The sequence below is a fragment of the Musa acuminata genome, chromosome BXJ2-7, assembly GCF_036884655.1.
Source record: "Musa acuminata AAA Group cultivar baxijiao chromosome BXJ2-7, Cavendish_Baxijiao_AAA, whole genome shotgun sequence".
NCBI classification, from domain to species: Eukaryota; Viridiplantae; Streptophyta; class Magnoliopsida; order Zingiberales; family Musaceae; genus Musa; species Musa acuminata.
Window position 1 is genome coordinate 10789805 of NC_088344.1, and position 20861 is coordinate 10810665.

A 20861-nucleotide genomic window follows, 5' to 3' on the forward strand; every position below is an offset into this window, starting at 1 on the left:
AATCTTTTATCGATTTTCTGATATATTATTTATGTCTAGATTTTTTATTTTTAAATTTTTTTTATCCCTCCCACACACTAATAATATAACTTGTTCTTATCCACATGAATATCTTTTGTTGATGTATAGATTTCTCTTTTATTTTCAAAATTTTTTTATTCCTCTGCACACAAATAATATAACTTGTTCTTATCCACATGAATATTTTTGATGAGGTAAACAACGGCGGCTGAACTATCTACCACTCATTCAGTAACAAAAAGACTAGAGAAAGTTAATCATGATAGGACTTTAAATCTCTAAATCACTTGTACTACACAACTTTGAGTGTGACATCCGATCCCTGAGTCATCTTAGAGCCAACCAACGTATGCAAGTAAGCTATCATCTGCATCCTCCCTCCTCTCGCCACTCTATTCTCAGTCTCCATCTCATGGCATGGCAAACTCTTCACCAGCTGTTTCACTGGACGATGTACCTCTTTCTGTGAAGGTTGATAATTAGAGAATTTTATCTTGTGTTTCTCAGGATCAAAACTTAAATGTATCTCTCATTGCTTTGTCTGTGTGGTTGTAGATATAATAAACCTATAACCCCTCGTCTACTAGTGTGTATGACCTCTAAAGAAACAAGTTTCGCATTGTCGTGTGATGCTTCAACCTTTACGGGATGGTGGTGGAGCCGTGGAGATTATTTGAACTATATTATCCACATTGCATGTGTTAGTTTGGCAAGTCTTATCTTGTTTAACCTATAAATAAGGGCTTGAGTTTTGAAGTCAGATACACTCAAGTGTCACCATAAGAAAACCTAATTGTTTGCTTTAGGTTTTTCTTGTTCAATAATTTTCGGTGTTTTATGGCCTAGGAATATCTTCCAAAGGCATTTGTAATTGTCGTAATGATTTGCTCCTCTTTCGTCCGTGGATGTAGGTCAAGTCAATTGATCGAACCACGTAAATCTGGTGTTCTCGTCGTTTCTTTTATTCTTCCGCTTTATTGTCTTTGTTGGGTTATCAAAATTACCCTTTGGTAAATTTCCTGGGACTAGCTCTAACAAACTGGTATCAGAGCCTGGTTTCGGGATCTTTTGGCAACAATGACAATAACAAAGATCGTTGTCGAGAAATTCGATAGAAATGTCAACTTCGGCATGTGGTAACTCAAGATGGAGACTATTCTGATTCAAGACGGAGTTAATTTGGCACTACAGGGGACTGAGAACATTCTAGATGGTACATCAAAAAAAGATTTTGTGGATATGGATAAGAAGGCCCGATCCAGCATTATTTAAACCTCTCTAACGAGGTTTTTCAGGAGGTAGCTACGGAGACTACGGCTAAGAGTATGTGGGACAAGCTTAAAGCCTTGTATATGAAGATGATAGTAGAGAATCATCTCTACTTAAAGCAGAGTTTGTAAGCTTGTATATGAAGATGATAATAGAGAATCGTCTCTACTTAAAGCAGAGTTTGTATATGCTTCGGATGACTGAAGGTACATCTATACTCTCACATCTTAATAAATTTGATTCCTTGGTTATGGATTTGGAGAATATAGATGTGTTACTTTTGTGTTCTCTTCACAAATTTTTTAAGCATTTCCGTGATACTATGATTTATGGAAAAGAAATAATTTCATATCAGGAAATTAAATCTGCACTAAAATTTAAAGAGCAGATAGACAGAGATATCACTGGGGAAGGTAGAGAGAATCAGGTTGAAGGTCTGGTTGTTAGGGGGGAGAATAGATAAAAGAGAATTTGATAGTAGCATATCTAAATCTAGATTTAAATCCAGACATATAAATTTGGAATGTAGATATTGTCATAAAATGGGACACATTAAGGCTGATTGCTTTAAATTGAAAATAAATTAAAGCAAAAGGAAAAAATTGTTGAGAAAACTGCTGAGTCCACTAAAACTAGTGTAGCAACTAATGAGAATGATAGAAATATTTTCTTTGTTACTAATGACAGGACGATGTCTAAAAATGAATAGATTTTAGATTCAGGTTGTTCTTATCACATGTGTCACAATAGAGATTTGTTTTCCACATATAAATCTTGTAATGGTGGAATTGTTTTGATGGGCAATAATACAGCATATGATATTGTTGGTAGAGGAACAATCCGAATTAAAATGCATGATGGTATTATGAGGACGCTCATTAATGTTAGATATGTTCCTGATTTAAAAAAGAATCTAATCTCTTTAGGCACCCTAGAGGCCATTGGGTGTAAATACACAACTAAAGGTGGAGTTATGAAAGTTTCTAGAAGTGCCCTTGTTGTTATAAAAAGCTTGTAGGTCTGGTAGCTTATATATTTTGCAGGGAACTACTGTCACAGGCTCAGTTGCAGTCTCATCATCATCATTGTTTGATTCTGACATCACCAAATTATGACATATGCGTTTGGGTCATATGAGTGAAAAATATTTGAACATGTTGAGCAAAAGGGGTCTACTTTGCGAACAGAGTACTGGGCCACTGGATTTTTGTGAACACTGCATTTTTGGAAAGCAGAAAAGAGTCTGCTTTAATTCTCCGGTAGTTCACAAAATAAAAGGTACTCTTGACTATATTCATTCAGACCTTTGGGGTCCAGTTCATATCCAATCTAAGGGTGGTGCTAGGTATATGTTGACTTTCATTGACGATTATTCTAAAAAAGTTTGGGTTTATTTTTTGAAGCATAAAAATAATATCTTTCTAACCTTTAAACAATGGAAGGCTTTGTTTGAGAAGCAAACAGGTAAACAGATTAAGCGGCTTCGAACAGATAATGGCATAGAATTTTATGAAGGTGACTTTGATTAATTTTGTAAAAATGAAGGAATTGTTCGGTATCGTACTATTAGGATGACGCCTCAGCAAAATGGTGTGGCCGAACGTATGAACAAAACACTCTTGGAGAGAGCAAGGTGTATGATCTCAAATGCAGGGTTAACAAAGGACTTTTGGGCAGAGGCAATTAATATGGCCTGTTACGTTGTCAACCGCACTCCTTTTGCAGCACTTAACTTTAAAACTCCGGAGGAAGTTTGGTCAGGTACTCCTGCTGATTACTCTGATTTAAAAATTTTTGAGTGTCCAGCATACATGCATGTAAATGAAGGAAAATTAGAGCCTCGAGCTAAAAAGTGCATTTTCCTTGGGTATGCTTCTAGGGTGAAAAGATACAGATTATGGTGTTCTGATCCCAAATCCCCAAAATTTATAATCAGTAGAGATGTTACTTTTGATGAATTATCTATGTTATCTTCTAAAGAGGATTCTACTAGTTGTACAAATGATAGTGCGCAGAAGTAGGTGGAGCTTGAGATTAGTAGTTTTAATTTTTTTCAGTCTAACTCTTCTATTCAAAGAATGCCGGTAGATGGTCCCAAGTCTACTAACAAAGATGATATAGAGGAAGAGCAATATTCCATAGCCAAGGATAGACCACAGAGAGATATTCGACCACCACAAAAATATGTAAATTTGGTTGCATATGCTTTGTCTATTGCAGAAGAAACATGTGAAGTTGGTGAGCCTACTTCCTACTCAGATGTAGTTTCTTATGATAATTCCGCTAAGTGATTGATCGCGATAAATGAAAAAATTAAATTTCTCCATCAGAATAGAACTTGGGATCTTGTAAAGCCACCTTCGGATAAGAAAATTGTTGGATGCAAATGGGATACCATTGCTGAGGGAAAGATCCTTGTTTAGAAAATTCATACGAAGGACAATCCAACTGATATGCTTACGAAGCCTCTTCCGGTTTACAAGTTCAAACAATGCTTGGATTTGATTGGTGTTCATTATTGGTGATTGCCCATTGGGACATTTGTGAAGAAGGTGGAGCAAGTTTTGTTGGGACATGCTAAGGTGGAGATTTGTTAGTTTGGCAAGTCTCATAGTCCCACATCGGGAAAATCAAGTTTGGTATATCCTGTTTAACCTATAAATAAGGGCCTGGGCTTTGAAGCCAGATACACCACAAGTGGCACCACAAGAAAACCTAATTATTTGCTTTAAGCTTTTCTTGTTCAGTAATTTTCGGTGTTTTATGGCCTAGGAACATCTTCCTAAGGCATTTGTAACTGTCCCTTTTAGGTCAAGTCAATTGACCGAACCACGTAAATCTGATGAATTTCCTGGGGCTAGCTCTAACAGCATGTCTTCTGTTTATACTTCTGTTTATACGGACGCAGAATCAAGTTTGTCCATAATAATAAGTGCAACCTCTTCGAGTATATCTTTGATGACAGAAAACTATATATCAAATTATAAATAATTTAAAATTATATTTCAATAGCTAATTTATAGTTAGTTATATTTTCAAGCATTGAGATTCGTAACAAATTATCCATTTTGGATGAATCTGCATAGTTTTACCTTTTTGTAAAATCTTGATATATTTTTTACCCCTTAATTGATATAAAACGAAACGTATTTATCAATTTCCTTAATATCATGAGAGTGGATGTCTCATGAGTTCTCTTTCTATTATTAAAATGATATATAAGATGTCAATAATATCTGAATTAACCTAACTTAATTCGACTTGTGTATGCGAAAAACATAAGTAAAGTCGAGAATGTCTTAGATGTTCGATCGAATGTTGGTCGACTAGTAAAACCAAGGTTGGATGGAGTTCTCGATGTTGTTCCGTCGACGATCGAAGTCAATCATGAATTGAAATTTAAAATTTTTGAGCAAAACAATAGTTGACCTTAATTATTATGGTTTCATAGGCTTTTATAGTTGATTTAACGAGAAGAAATATTTTACAATATGAATGAAATATTCTCATAGAAAAATATTTCTTTTAAATTTGATATTTTGGATCAATGTTTAGTTGACCTAAAATAAAATCAAGGTTAGATAGAGCTTTCTACATAGTTTCTTCCACAATCCAAGTCAATCATGAAATAAAAATTAAAATTTTGAGCAAAACAATAGTTGACCTTAATTATTATGGTTTTATAGGCTTTTATAGTTGATTTAACAAGAAGAAATATTCTACGGCATGAATAAATTATTCTAATAGAAAAAATATTCTTTTCAAAAATTTATATTTTGGATCAATGTTTAGTTGACCTTAAAAAAAAATAAGGATGGATGGAGTTGAGGACGTAATTAATCCAACAATGGAAGTCAGTCATGAAATAAAAATTAAAATTTTCGAGTAAAACAATAGCTAATCTTAATTATAATGGTCTGATAGGCTTTTATAGTTGAATTAATGAGAAGAAGAACAATATTCTAAATAAAAATATTTTAATAAAAAAATATACCTTTCGAATTTTATATTTTAGGTCGATGTGTGTGTAGTTGGCTCAACTATTGACCGATTCCTCGGATGAATATTTTCCCTCTCATTTTCTTTTTATCTTCTTCTTCATCATTATTATTTTTTTATTTGGATTATAGGGGCATATTTTATGTTGGTTAGTTAATCCTGATATTGTTAACCTGCTTTTTTATAAGCTTGTTTTAGCTATGTAAAGCGTTTTGGGCCATTACACAACAGGCTTAATGATGAACTTTTCGATCCCTAAGCTTGCGCAAATCGGTATGCATTTATTATATAAAGCAAATGAAGAATTTATGTCATGTTATAGTTGTTTGTTTTTGTTTTTTTAAGTATTTTACTTTGTTGAAACACTTTGTTCTTGTCGCAGTGTGAGTTATCGATACACTGCACAACCCTCGTTGACGAAACACAAAACGAAAAGGAAAGAAGGCATGGATGGTATAGAACTCTTTGTTTATTAGAACATCAAGACTGGAATTGTGCTATTAATTTTCCTTTTTTTTGCAATACGCAACAACAAATAGGAAATAATTGCAAGATGTTTACAGATTATTTTCCAAGTCTCGAATTCCATCCCCTTGCAGTGGCCTTCTTCCCGACCACATCCCTGGAAACGACGACGATGACGACGTCTCTCCGATGGTCGTCGCTGAGGAGGCAGACGAAGTCGCAACACTCCTCTCGCTGGACTCGGCCTCGGTCCGGCAGACCGGGCACGTGGAGCTGGAGAGCAGCCACCGGTCGATGCACTCCGCATGAAACGTGTGCTGGCAAGCCGGCAGCATCCGCAGCGTCTCCCCTTCCTCCACCGTGCTCAGGCACACGGCGCAGTCCAGCGACGTCCACTTGCCCTTGCCGTCGCCGTCACCATGGCGATAGGCGAAGGAAGGGAGAGCGGCGACGGCGGAGGGATCGAGGCCAGCCTTGGGTCGTCGGTCATGGGCAGGGCCTGCGGGAGGAAGCTGAGGCAGGAGACGGTACCGGACGTAGACGAAGACTACAAAGAGGACGACGAAGCCGCTGAAGGAGAGGCCGATGAGCTCGATGGTGGCTTTCAGATTGCAGCAGGCTGTTTGGTCTGCCATAAGGATCGCTTCGCCGTGGAGAACTCACCTTGCTGTTTATCTGCGAGTGATGGCATCCGTGGAGGCATTTCTATCTTTCCACATAGAGTTGACTCGACTCGGTGCGATAAGAACGGTAACCCTTTCTTCTTCTAATCCACATAGGAATCTCCGTTGATTCGTGCTTTATATTTAGGAATTAGAAGGAAAGGGATAGATACATATAGGTCGAGCTAAGCCTTCGCCTAGAAAAGAACATAAAGTATATATATCTTATGAGAGAGATGATACAATTTGGAAAGTAGCTAAACAGTGTGCTATGAAGGTATATTTCTACGGCTGTTTGCCATTTCCATGATTATTCTGCAGGCACGCAGCGGAGTTTTAGTTGCACATCCAACCTACACGTACTTCGATAGATACATGGAAGATGTACATCTGAACAACAAATAAAATATAGGAAGCAATCATAGCTTACAAAGTTGGTTTCGATCTTCAACTGGTTGTTGTCTTGTTGATGATAGTGAGAAATGAGGAACCGAGCTGGGGGCTTCTTCTACGAAGCCATATGCGCATCTAAGAATCGGTAGCGTTGATCATCCACTTCCATCTTATCTGTCAGGGAGTCATAGAGAATGTGCTTGACGAAATCCTTTCTTGAGATTTCAACCAGAAACGGGACATAAAAGTTGTACTAGTCTGTTGGTGTGCGATCTATGGTCGAGAAGAACACGAAATGGTAAAGCAATGAATGAAGATCACCAAAAGAGGCACTCATCTTCAAATCCATCACTGGCGAGGAGCAGAGGAAGCAGAGGGAGGCTTGTCGGTGATGCTGTCGTGTTTCTCTTCCCCTTGGATTCGTGCAGGGATGTGGAACCCTGAGACACTGGCAACGGACGTGAATCCTATGGGTGACGTGCGTGGATGAACCTTTGTTTGCACCCGGTGATCAGCTCCGGCGTCGACAGTGTCCTCCCGGGCATGAACCACGGGCGAGTTACCGGACTGAAGGGGCCCCCTCTGAAAGAAAAGCTGGCTTTGGCCGAGCACCGAGTGCAGTGGCACCGCCGAACCGAACGCTTCTTCTCCACCTCCGCCACTCGATTCCACCACATTCCATGGGACAATCCGCTGGTTCTGTTCGGCCAAACCGGTTGAGACAGAGGCTGCGTTGAATGCCAAATTGGCGGAGCTCAAGAAATGAGCATCGGACGTGGCAGCATTTGGGCTCCGGAGGCATTGGGCGTGGTGGTGGTGCTGGTGGCCGGATTCCAGAGTGTGAAAGACTGGGTCTTGGAAGGATTGGAGGGAGAGGCGGAGGTCTTGAGCTTGGCTACTGGTTCGTGATGGAAGGTCTGACAAGTAGCTGTCTAATCTGATGGAAGGGGTAGCAAATGGAGCCGCAGTAGCAGAAGCCACCATGGGGCAGAAGAACTTGATGACATCGGCAAGAATTTCGGAGTCCAAAAGCGGAGCCCCAACTGCAAATGGCTCCCCGCTAAACTCCGTCATGTTCTGCTCGGTGGAGGGGAATTGATCGGACGGCGGAGGACGGCAGGAGGAAGATGCAGTGTGGGGGGCGGTGAGGTTGGAAGCAGAGGGGGTCCAGGGAGGGAGCTCGGCGAGCTTGTCGATGGCGGCCTTGGCGTTCTTAATGAGCCAGTCGACGGCCTTGCTAGGACGGTCGTAGCCAAGGCGGTCTTGGACGTCGTAGAACTGGATTGCAGTGTGGGCGGAGAGGCGGACGCGGCGGTCCCGAAGGCCCTTGGCGGTGCACACCTTGCTGTGGCGGTCCTTGCGGCCGGTGGACCGCACGATGTGGCCGGCATGCACCTCTACGATCTCCCCGACCGAGCCGCCCCGCACCCAGTCGTTCAACGAACGGTTCTGCGGCCTTTGTTGATGGTCGTGGAGACTGAGCTGGTTGTAACTGAGGCCGTGATGGCTATGACCCTTCCCCATCCCTCTCAGGAAGGCGGACGTACTCGGACGACGAAGCCGTGGCAGCTGAAGACGAAGGAGGAAAACACAAGCTGGTGGTGCATATGATGAATCTAATTGAATGCGGAAGATACTAATTCCTTCTCCTTAGTCTTACATTCCTGTTCCAGCCTTCGATCCTACGGACTTACGGCTAGTAGTAGATTTTGTTGACCTCAGATTCCTTTTGCCGCCCGCTTCTTGTGCTTCTCCTGCCGCTTCTTCCAAAAGTTCTGAACGTCCAACTCCATGTATCCAAAACACCCATTACCTCAGCTCTTAAACCACCACCAACACAATCCTCTCTGAGATTAAAACATCTAAAAGGAACACAAGGAGCACAGGGAATTATCACTGCTACTTAAGCTCGGATCTTGCAAGGTGATCAACAGCACGGCCGAGGACAAAGTAGAGATCTTCGACCTGAGACTGTTTCAAGAGGAGAAGCACAACCGGCGGAAGAAGAGGGTTTGGGTTTTCGTTGGAGGGAAGCAGATAGAGAAAGCTTCGGGTGGGCCTGCACCTAATATACGAAAGAAGAACCCAACCTGTCGATGCCAGCTTTGGGAAGACGGTAGGGAGAGACAGTGAGGGAGAGGGAGGAGGAGGTGAGAGAGGGTAAGCGCTACAGCTAAAGGATCCTTACGATCGCACCCATCTCCCAGACAAAACCCCAACAACATCAGCAGCCTTAGACTGCCGAGTTCTCAGTGAGTCGTTGTAGAGCTAAGAAAAAAGCGCAACGTTCCTCACTCGATCTATGTTTCTCTGTGTCTCTGTCGTTTCCTTTGGAGCTTTCGTCAGTGAGTCTCGACACCTTTTGCTGTTCCACTGACTCCTTAATACTCCATTGCCAAACCGCCTTACGTCCGTCCTTTCCCCTTCTCTTCTCCCAAAGCCACCGTCGTCAACTGTAATTTAATCGGATCCAATGATCGTCCAATCTAAATCTAATTTAATTGGATCACTTTCACCACAATCCGACCCACTAGCTAATGGACCGGGTTCAAAACCAACGATGTGTTTATTGGCGGGTCAGGTCCGGTTCATTGCATCTCTGCTCGACACATCCCGGTTCTCGTTCCCTGTGGAATACCACCGTGATATGAAACGGCATGAATTGGAGGTCGGCGCTGACGAGACCTTCGGCCATGGCGGCATCCCCCGGCCCAAACCAGAACGCCCTCTCCAACCTCGCCGCGTCGGGCCGCAGCAGCCACCGGCTCCTGCGCCTTGCCCAGCAGCTCCGCCTCTACCGGCCCTCTCCCCTGTCCTCCGATGCCGACGAGACCGTGGTCGATGACCGCGGCAAGGTCTTCTCCGCCATGGCTCTACCGGAGTCTGCCGCCGCCGCGCACCTCACCGGCAGCGGCCCTACGGAGAAGCTCGCCCCCAAGCGGGCCGCGGTCCTCGTTTGCCTCTTCGAGGGCGACCGCGGCGAATTTCGCGTCATCCTCACCAAGCGCTCCTCCAACCTTTCCACTCACTCCGGTGCTTCTATTATCCCTTTATAAACCCTGTTTGATTCCATTAAATAGGGGGACCTTCAGCCTGGGGATGGAAGGTGTGACCTTTTCGCCCAATTTTGGGATGTGGGTGCAGGTGAAGTCTCGCTTCCAGGGGGCAAGGCGGACGAGGGCGATGCGGACGACCGGGAGACGGCATTGAGGGAAGCCAAAGAAGAGATTGGGCTTGATCCGTCCCTTGTCACCATCGTCGCCGTCCTCGAACCTTTCTTATCTAAGGTATCAATAGTCGTACGAATCTCAAAGATAATTGTCATATTCTTCAACTGTTAATAAGCAAATTTGCTCAATTTATCATCAATTCAGTCTACATAGTTTCAAATACATACTGATCTGATGCTGAAATTGAGCAGACAACAGGGGGTAGGAGCACTTGAAAATTATTATGACTGCATACTTTAAATCGTGAATATTACTATTTGCAATCCCTTTTTTTTGTTATTTACAACCCTACGGTAAGAAATTTGAATATTCCTAAGGTATCCGTTCATCAATAGACATATATATCTCCTTAATTTATAACTTAATTATAATAAAATCTTTTCACTCCTTGCCTATAATCTCTTTTTTTTTTTCCTTATTCTTCTCCTCATCCTCTTAATCGCCAAGGATGTCATAAAATGATGAGAAAAAGACGGATGATGAAATGAGACAAATTGAAGATCGAAGAGGAGGAAGTGAGAAATACTTTTTAACGTTTGTTATAATGATTTAATATTTCTAGGGTTACGTACGTTCTGTAATAACTAAGAAGAAATAATTTTCTAAGTCAGTTGCAATAACCTTGAAGATGTTATGTTCTGGGCCTTTGCAAACGATCCTTTAGGGTGCGCAGGCAGGAGCTGTGGAGAAGGAAGAAAAGTAAAAGATGAGGGCAAAAACAAAATTAAAGCGGTTGTAAATAATAATATATTATTTTATTAATTTTTAAAGGGATTATGAATAGTAATAAGGTTGTGAATAGTAAGAAAGCGGCTCTAAATAGTAAGCTCCTAAATCTTTAGTAATTGAATACTTATAAGTTGCATTTGTTGCTGAGCTTTCTGGGTTGTTCTTACTTGAGTAATCTGTTGTTGGGGGAAGGATGTTGCAGGGGAACTATATACTGCACATAATCTATTTCTTTATCTACTTAAATTGACTGGTTGATGACAAATCAATTGGATGATACATGGGTCCAATAATATAAGAGACAAAAGCTACACATAAACATTATTCCTCATTTGAATGATCTCCTCACCCGATGTTACATAAATTCAATCATTCACTATGTAGTTCAGGAGCTTTGGAGGAAAAAAAGAAGTGGCTACCTCAAGCAATAGATTCTATTGCTGATGTTTCTGATTGGAATAGGATCCTTATTTTGCTAGTGAGGTTTTCCAAAGCTTTATTCTCTGAGACACTTTGTACCATCAACAAGCATAATACACATGCCATTAATGATAATTATTTGATGTGCATTTTTAAAGTGGATCATGTACAGGATAGGTGATATACATCTCGACTGCAAGTACCACAAAAATATAAAGATGTGCCAAAGTATTAGCACTTTTGTGTTTGAATAAGATCAGATCAACTAAATGCAAGTTTGTGCTCATGCTGAAGCAATCAATTGCCTAGAGGTTGTGGCTTGGATCTTAGGGAGTAATAAGTTGTCCATGCTTGTTACTTTATCCCGGGTTCATCTATTAAACATGAAGAAGTGTCTGTAACTTCAGCTTCTTGCAGCAACCAAACTCCCTTTAATTGACTTAGACATTGCAGCATCTTTTGAGACTAGTCCCTGTATTCGCTATACTAGTGACCCAACTCCTTTTAATTGCTTTGGACATCACAGCATCTTCTGAGAGTCGCCCCTGTAATCAGCATACTTCCAAACAAGCAGGCATTCAGACCGGCTGCAAACACCTCTGAGGTGGATGAAATATTCGATGTGCCTCTGGAGATGTTCTTGAAGGTATCTTTATTTTATTTTATTATTTTGTCATAGTTGTCAATACACCATTCTTGATTTAAATATTTGTTTTTAAGGGTCCTACTCATTATATTTGCAGGATGAGAACCGGAGGTCAGAGGAAAGAGACTGGATGGGAGTCAACTATCTGGTTCATTACTTTGATTACATAGCAGGAAATAAGAAATTTGTGATATGGGGTCTGACTGCTGGAATTCTAATTCGTGTTGCATCAGTTGTTTATCGGAGGCCGCCTTCTTTCATCGTGCAAATTTCTAAACTATAGATCCCAGGTTTTACCAATGGGAATTCTTTGGTTCCAGCTACTCAAATTCCATTATGATGACAAAGCAGTAAATAGAACTGTAGTATTAATTGTAAATTTCTCAATGGCTTTCTGAATCTGTCTGCAGTATTCTTATGTTCTCATTCAAGGGGAAATTGATGGAAATTATCAATAATGTGGCCAGTGAAGTTGTTCCTTGTCTTAAAATTCTTAAAGCTGGGAAGCTAATCAATAAATAAGCAGGCTAATTTTATTTTTATCTTCCTGTCAGATGTAAGAAAGAGTATTGGCAATCAGATACATTGCATGTATGCTTTTCTCACTAACTTATTAGCAATCCTGACATGTTGAGATGAAACATAATAAAATGATACGTGGTTGATGTGAACTGTTACTTTGTCGATTAAGTATATAGAATTTAGATTTGAATCTACCATGGCATTCATGAATGACTGAATTGGATTCTTCCAGCTTCAATGTGCTAGTGAACTTAATAGGACTACAGGAGCTGAATCAGGATGATCAAATAGTCAGTACATCAAATCATAACAGTACTACACTCAGCATGATGTCTCCAATGGAATTAGCTCGCAAATATCTTCATGTCCGCTCTGAAGCTTTGCATCACCTTCTCAGGCAAAGAAATCAGCACCTTGAATCCATTCTTCTTTTCCACTGTGCCATCAGGCAAGAGAAAACAAGGCTCTAAGCTGCCAAGCAACCTCCAGGAGAGCGGCATCACGCTCACCGGACCACCCCACCCGAAATCGATGTCGGAGTGGCCCAAATGCCTCCAATCCGTGAAGGCGCTCACCCGCTTCCCGGCTGTGATCCCCTCGGCGTAATGGAGTTGTTGGAAGTCGATGTAGGACCTCACGTACTCATCCGTCACACTCTGCTTGCTCGTCTTGATCGACCTTGCCGTCTCCCACAGCGGTTGCTCCATTAGTTCTCTGGCGCTCAGCTGGACGTACACGGGGACGCAGACATTGCCCCAATACCCCGCGGGAAGTGCCGGTGCCGGTTTAAGTAGTCTCCTTATGTTCATGGAGTACACCAATTTCACGACCTCGTCCTGGGGAGTTCCTGAAGCTTTGATCCTGTATTAACAGGATTCTCATAGCAGAAGGTTCCCATTTGCACCATTCCAACAGAGTGAAACCTCTGAAGAAGAAGAAGAAGAAGAAGAAGAAACGGACGTACCTGGCGCGCCATATGTAAGCACTCAAAGCTTCGAACGTGGTGCAGCTAGAACCGGCCTCCTCCGCGAGCCTGTTCCTGAGTCGCTCCATGCACGCCTCGCTCATATGGAAGCACTCCCTCACCAGCGGACCCTCGATGCTCGCTTCCACCACGTCGTACGGTCCGGAGCGGGCCACGTCGCCGTCGAACCCCAGGACGTGGCGGAACAGGGGCACCTCCACCCGAGCCGGACTCCTCGGTCCCAGCAGCTCGGCCCGCTCCCAGACAGGCTCCACCGCCGGTCGCTCAGCCCCGCGCGCGAAGCCCGCCACCGCGCTTAGGAACTGGGTGAACCCGGCGCCGTCGCAGAGGGCGAGGTGGACGCACGCGCCGAGGGCGAACCCGCCGCACGCGAGCCGAGTGACCTGTATCGCGAGCGGGTGGGCTAGCGCCTCGGCGGGGGCCGGGTCGGGCGCGAACCGGTCGAGGAGGGGCGATCCGGGCCGGGCGCTTAGCTCGGCGAGGGTGAGCGGCGAGGCGGCGCGGGTGAAAGGGATGCCCGTGGCGGGAGGCCTGACCTCGTGGCGATTGTCGGAGGGGCGGCGGAAGAGGGAGGCAGCAAGGGGAAAGAAGAGAGGGAGGGTGGCGGAGAGTGCGGCGGCGACGATGTCGGCAGGGTCTGCGGCGGAGGGAGAGGGAGAAGGGGCGTAGAGGCGGAGGGTGCGGAACGGAAGGTGGAGGATGCGGTCCGTGTCGAGGTGGGAAAGGGGGAGGGGTTGGTGGCAGGAAGGGAAGGGCGAGGAAGGGTAGACGAGGGTGGTGCCCAAGATCTGAATTTCCACCATACTCTCCTCTTTCTCGTGGAGTTCGCTTAGCCTCGGGAGCGAAGCTCAAAAGCGAAGGTTTGGCGGAGTTGGGTGGATGCGTTGGGGCTTGAAGCATTCCAAGTGGATACTGGAGTGCCAATAACGATCGATGGTAGGTGAAGTGGCGAAACGGGCTTTATACTTAATAAAATAAAATATTTAATCAGTGATAAATAGAAGAGTTATGATTTTTTTATTAAAAAAATTAACGATATAGGAAAAGAAACAAAATTAAATATTTTACTTTCATAAATATAAAGATCCTAATATAATCTTTTAAATATAAAAATTACGATACTAAAGATAATTAATTATAAGATTGTTACGGTAAATAACTTTTTAGTCGTGACTTCGGGGTCGACGTGGTTGGTTCAGGGCTCCAAATGACTCGGATTAGACGTGACTCCCTTTGAAGTCCCGGGGCGGCGGATGCGGGGGATCTCGCTAGGAAACTCCGCCTTGTCGAGCAGGCTTAACAGCGGTCGGGTGCCTGCACATAGGTCGGGTCGGTAGCTCGGCCCGACCCATCCGACGATCAAGTCAATGGGGAGAAGTATAGTATTGAGAGATCGATCCCCCCCCCCCTCTTTTCGGTTGGGAGCCGGGGGGGTATTTATACAGGGGGTTTGATGTTACCTGATGGGCCATCCTGCAGGAGGAGGGCCGTACCTCTGATGGCGTCTGTCGTCGTCGCGGGCGTTGCGTGGAGAGCCGAGCTTCGACAGGGTGAGGGGAGCGTCGGTCAGCCGAGGGGGTCTGGGTACGGTGGGTGTGGGCGCATGTCGTGTCGTCATTAACGTTCGTTCTGGGGCAATATGCCGCACAGGGTGTTCGACGTGGGGGGTATATTACGTCAAATCCGGGGTGCTATGTCAGGTCAATTTTTTACCCCTATCAAAGATAATATGTAATTAATCCTGACGAATTATCGGAGGAGATGACGTTTACCAAAGTCACTACATTTCCGCAATAATCAACCTAAGACTGCATTTGTAACAACAGCATGGAAGTGTATGCATGTTTTGCATGGGCAAAAAAAAAAAAAATTACATCCAGAAATCATAAAAGAGTCACAATTCAAAATAAATGGTCCAGTCTGGGCTTGGATAATTTGGGCATAAGCCCAAATCAACTAATTGGAGATAAGAGAGAACGAAATTAGGGTGAGATTAGAGAAAGAGCGTGCACCGTGCGATGCACCGTGCGACAGCGTGCAGAGAAAAGAGAAGAGAGAAATAGAGAGGGAAAGTAAGGTTTCTGAGTTTTTCTATTTAACGATCGGTGGTCAAACGTTGTCAGTTTCGGCCCAAATTTTATGTGGAGAATCTTTGCAGCAAACTCTACAATCCTAACGGTGTTGATCTGCAGTTTACCCTCTCTAAGGTACTTTCCTGCGATATCCACTTTGTGAGACTTAGAATTCTCTTTGGATGAGATCCACCTATATGCTGATGATATGTTATTTTTGAGTCTATGTTCTTGATGTTATTCTGATCCTCTAGTTATTCTAGAGAAGACCTACTGTAAATCTGTTATCATTATTCTTGATAGTGGAAGTTTGAGGTGGACTACGGTCCCGTGGTTTTTCCCACATTGGGTTTTCCACGTTAAAAAGATTTGGTCTCACTGTGTGATTGATTTATTGTTCTATTGTTTATGTTGTGCTGATTGATATTAGCATTTTGATATCAAGTTGGTATTTTGATGAGGAACCTATTTTGATACACAAAGAGGGAAAAGAATTATTCCGCATTAACAGGTTTCTTCCCAACAAGTGGTATCAGAGCATCAAGTTGTTTGGTGCTAGTTTTCTTGTGTGATTGAAATGGAGCAGTCAGATGGTATGATTAAATTGAACTCATCAAATTATTCCACTTGGAGGCGTCTAATGGAAGATTTGCTCTATTGCAAAGATTTGTATAAGCCTATCAAGGTTAAAGATAAACCTTCTATTATGGACGATGAAGAATGGGAAGTTCAACATAGAAAAGCTATTGCCTATATTAGAAGATGGATGGATATAAACTTGCATGAGCATATTTCAGATGAAATCAGAGCTTGATGTTGTTTGACAAAGGTTAGAAAATCTCTTTGCGAAAAAGACAGTGGGAAATAGAATTTCTCTCCTCAGAAGGCTTGTAAATTTGAAGTATAAAGATGGTGGTAACATTGTTGAGCACATAAGCCTATTTCAGAGTCTTGCAAACAAGTTGGTTACTATGAAAATGAATATAGATGATGAGATGCAGGAATTATTACTTCTCAGCTCTTTACCAGAAAGTTGGGAAACGTATGTGGTGACTATTTGTAACTCCACGCCAGAGGGGACTCTAACCATAGATATGGTTAAAGACAGTTTGCTAAATAAAGATGCAAGAATGAAAGAACAGGGTGAATCTTCTTCTGGTGAATTTGTTACTGAAAAACAAGAAAGACGTGGAAGAAGTCATAGCAGAAATCCATATGGTTATAGAGGAAGATCCAAGTCTAGAAGAGATATCAAATGTTTTCACTGTAATAGGTCAGGTCACATGAAGAAAGAGTGTAGGTTTTGGAAGTGAGAACAGAATGAAATGAAGAAAAATGAGAAAGAGATCGATACAGTTGCTGCTGAAGGTAATATCACTATTGTCTGTGATGAAGGTTGTGTTAGCCTTGTAGCTCAGGACAGTAATTGGGTAATTGACTCTAGTGCTTCATTTCATGTTACTTCTCATGGTGATTTCTTTAGATCTTACAGTGCTGGTAATTTTGGTAATGTCAGAATGGGAAACAATGGTACATCTAAGATTGTGGGTATTGGAGATATTTGTTTGGAGACCAGTATTGGGAGCAAATTGATACTCAAAGATGTAAGGCATGTTCCAGATATTCGTCTTAACTTGATATCTACAGGTAGACTTGATGATGAGGGCTTTGCACATTATTTTAGTGAAAGTAAATGGAAACTCACTAAAGGTTCTCTAATTGTGGCAAAAGGAAAGAAGATTAACTCTTTTTATGTCATGGAAGCTAAGCTACACAAAGGAGAGATTAATGCAATTCGAAAAGGTGAAAGTATAGATCTTTGGCATAAGAGGCTTGAACATATCAACGAGAAGAGACTTCAAACTCTTGCTAGAAAGCAGTTCTTACCAGAGTTGCAAGGTACATCTCTTAAATCTTGTGATCATTGCTTAGTTGGAAAAACACATAGAGTTGCATTTCAGACATATCCATCATCTAGAAGATCTGATGTTATTGATTTAGTTCATACTGATGTTTGTACTATGCAAACTAGAACTCTTGGAGGTGCTCTTTATTTTATTACTTTTATTGATGACCATTCTAGAAAAGTTTGGGCATTTGCTTTGAAATCTAAAGACCAGGTACTCGATGCTTTTAAGGAGTTTCATGTCAATATTGAAAGAGAAACTGGCAGAAAGCTAAAGTGTGTTCGATCAGATAATGGTGGCGAGTACAGGGGTCCTTTTGAGAATTATTGCAGGTTCCATGGTATCAGGCTTGAGAAAACAGTTCCTAAAACTCCTCAGCAGAACGGTGTGGCAGAAAGGATGAACAGAACCATTGAAGAAAGGATTAGGTGTATGCTTTCTCACGCCAAGTTACCAAAGTCATTTTGGGGGGAGGCTATGAGAACTACAGTTGACCTGATAAATCTTTCTCCATCAGTTCCTCTGCAAGGTGATATTCCAGAGAGAGTATGGAGAGGAAAAGATATATCTTATAATCATTTGAGAGTCTTTGGGTATAAAGCATTTGTTAATATTCCCAAAGATGAGAGGTCCAAGCTTGATAATAAGGCAAAAACATGTATCTTCTTGGGATATGGTCATGAAGAGTTTGGGTACAGATTATGGGATCCAGTGAACAAGAAGATTATTAGAAGCAGAGATGTTGTGTTTTTTGAAGACCAATTGTTTGATGATGGTGATAATGTTGAGAAGCCAGAAACCTTTGTTTATATTCCTTGGAGTTTGGGTCCAGTTCCTTCACCTATAGTTCATGATGATCATGGGGGAGATGAACAAGAAGATTGTGGTGATAATACTAGTGATGATACACCTACAATTGATGATGCTGAACCAACTGAACAGGCACCTCCACCACCAGTTGAGATTCCATTCAGAAGATCCACTAGAGAGCGACAACCCTCTACCAGATATCCTCCACATGAGTATGTTATGCTTACTGTCGGGGGAGAACCAGAAACTTACCAAGAAGCTATTCTACATGAGAATAAGAGTGAGTGGGTTAAAGCCATGCAAGAAGAGATGAGATCCTTGCTTGAGAACCACACCTATGACTTGGTAAAGCTGCCGAAAGAGAAGAAAGCTCTTAAGAATAAGTGGGTTTATAAATTGAAGACTGAAAATAATAGCTCACAACAAAGATACAAGGCACGACTAGTTGTGAAAGGATTCAGTTAGAAGAAAGGTATTGACTTTGAAGAAATATTTTCTCCGGTTGTGAAAATGTCCTCTATCCGAGTTGTTCTTGGTTTGGCTGCCCGCTTGAATTTAGAAGTTGAGCAACTTGATGTAAAAACAGCATTTCTTTATGGTGACTTAGAAGAAGAAGTTTACATGGAGCAACCAGAAAGTTTCAAAGTCAAGGGAAAAGAAAATCTGGTATGTAAGCTTAGGAAAAGCTTATATAGACTCAAACATGCACCTAGACAGTGGTACAATAAGTTTGATTCCTTTATGATGAGCCAAGGGTATGATAGAACCACATCTGATCATTGTGTGTTTATGAAGAAATTTTCAGATGATGATTTTATTATTTTACTGCTATATGTTGATGATATGTTGATTGTTGGCCATGATGTTGGAAAAATTGAAAAGCTTAAAGGAGAGCTAAGTAAGTCTTTTGCCATGAGACAAATACTTGGCATGAAGATTCTTCGTGATAGGAAGAAAAGGAAGATTTGGCTATCTCAGGAGACTTACATTGAAAAGGTTCTTGAAAGATTCAACATGAGTAAAGCCAAAGCAGTTTGTTCTCCACTTGCAGGTCATTTCAAGCTGAGTTCAAAACAATGTCCTACAAGTGAGAAAGAAAAAGAAGAAATATCCAGAGTGCCTTACTCATCTGCAGTAGGCAGTTTGATATATGCTATGGTTTGTACTAGGCCAGATATAGCTCATGCAGTTGGAGTTAGCCGATTTCTCTCAAATCCTGGAAAGGAACATTGGGCAGTAGTGAAATGGATATTAAGATATCTAAGAGGTACTTCCAGGTTGTGTTTATGTTTTGGTGATGATGAACCTGTGTTAGAAGGGTACACAGATGCAGACATGGCAGGTGATACTGATTCCAGGAAGTTCACTTCGGGATTCTTGATGATATTTGCAGGAGGAGTAGTCTCTTGGCAGTCTAAGTTACAGAAGTGTGTTGCTCTATCTGTTGGGAAATTATGGGGGGCGACATCATATGCGTAGCGGAAGAACAAGAAAACAAAAATCCCCGATTCCCAAAAAGATGTTCGTCGTCGTGCGAAGATTGGTGCGCAAAAAATTCGCAAAACACAAAACTGCGTATAGAGATTGTGTTACCTAGGGAGATCGTATATCCCTGTTTCCTTACAGATCCTTAGGAGAGGGTGAAGGAGGTCAAGCATCCTCCTCTCTAGCGGTGATCCACACAGTAGGGTTGTGACGACGCTCCTCAAAACTCCAGACCTACTCTGAGGTGGAGAGGGAGAGGAGAATAGGAAGGGCAAGCAAAGACTCTAGCCTATGAGGCTGTGAATCCCTCCTATTTATAGAGATCCCGTGTCAAACCCTAATGGGTCCTTCCCTAGTGGGTATTGGATCTGCATCCAATAAGACAAGGGCTCCGTCGGATATCTCATATCCGAACCTCTACTCATCGCAATGCCTACCATATGTGTGTGACCCTCTAGGCCCAATATCGAGCTGGCCGTGAGTCATACATGTCAGAACTCCTTCTAACTCAGTGAATTATTATCTCTGTAATAATTCACTCGACTCATCTGCTAGTCATAGGTGCCCAGCAAGCCAATCACGTGAGTGATGGCACGTGTGACTTGATACAGAATCTTTTTGCTTATTATATTTTGGCGTATATCACTTTATAACTATTGCATAAATGCATATATATATTGTGATGTCCTTGGATTTGTGCAATGGGAATCGGATCGTGATGAGATCACGATAATGAGATCGATTCACCTTTAAACACATATCCTAAATAATCCCGGTCATAGGTTACGCGAGAGGGACATCGTGATAACCGGATAGACTAGTGTACTGTATACCCGTCCATATGATGGATGTAGCTGGTCTCATAGCTGCCCGTGTAGGGACACTAGGGATACAGTACCGGTGCTCATTGGAGAATGAGTTCACTGATTGATCCGCTTACGGAATGCTGGATGGTTGATGATGCCTTATTGTCAGACAGCGATTCCGTAGTCCTAGTGGTGTATCTGGTCCTTAGACTTGAGACACCAAGGATGTCCTGTATGAGTGCTCCACTCTTTGATACCAGACTTATAGGTTTGGCTGTCCCAGATCTAGTACAGCTGGTCATTGGGAGTGGTAGTCGACCTTACGAGGGCTATTGAGTGTCGATAGAGGATCATCCACTCTCGGCGTCATGAGAGGAATATCCCATGTGTTCTTGCTCAGACAAATCCCTGGCCAGGGTCATTTGGGTTGAGAGAGAAAG

The 20861-nt window shown here is 42.3% G+C and overlaps 4 protein-coding genes across 4 annotated transcripts; 1 reads left to right on the forward strand and 3 right to left on the reverse strand.

The window, feature by feature from the left end:
- Positions 1 to 5742: 5742 nt before the first annotated feature.
- LOC135617186 (transcription factor PCF5-like) lies at positions 5743 to 9270 on the reverse strand. The gene has a single exon (XM_065117174.1). The coding sequence runs from the start codon at positions 8331 to 8333 to the stop codon at positions 7158 to 7160; it is 1176 nt and encodes a 391-aa protein (XP_064973246.1). The 5' UTR covers positions 8334 to 9270; the 3' UTR covers positions 5743 to 7157.
- Positions 5847 to 6389, reverse strand: LOC135618082 (RING-H2 finger protein ATL39-like). Its single transcript, XM_065118986.1, has one exon. The coding sequence runs from the start codon at positions 6387 to 6389 to the stop codon at positions 5847 to 5849; it is 543 nt and encodes a 180-aa protein (XP_064975058.1).
- Positions 9271 to 9400: 130 nt separating the features above from the next.
- LOC135586066 (nudix hydrolase 15, mitochondrial-like) lies at positions 9401 to 12376 on the forward strand. The gene is made up of 4 exons (XM_065117175.1): positions 9401 to 9842; positions 9954 to 10096; positions 11715 to 11834; positions 11932 to 12376. Exons 1-4 carry the CDS (start codon positions 9467 to 9469, stop codon positions 12115 to 12117), a joined length of 825 nt encoding a protein of 274 aa, XP_064973247.1. The 5' UTR covers positions 9401 to 9466; the 3' UTR covers positions 12118 to 12376.
- Positions 12377 to 12558: 182 nt separating this feature from the next.
- On the reverse strand, positions 12559 to 14258 carry LOC135617185 (3'-N-debenzoyl-2'-deoxytaxol N-benzoyltransferase-like). Its single transcript, XM_065117172.1, has 2 exons — positions 13321 to 14258; positions 12559 to 13217 (listed from the first exon to the last, which is right to left on the reverse strand). Exons 1-2 carry the CDS (start codon positions 14142 to 14144, stop codon positions 12701 to 12703), a joined length of 1341 nt encoding a protein of 446 aa, XP_064973244.1. The 5' UTR covers positions 14145 to 14258; the 3' UTR covers positions 12559 to 12700.
- Positions 14259 to 20861: the final 6603 nt, after the last annotated feature.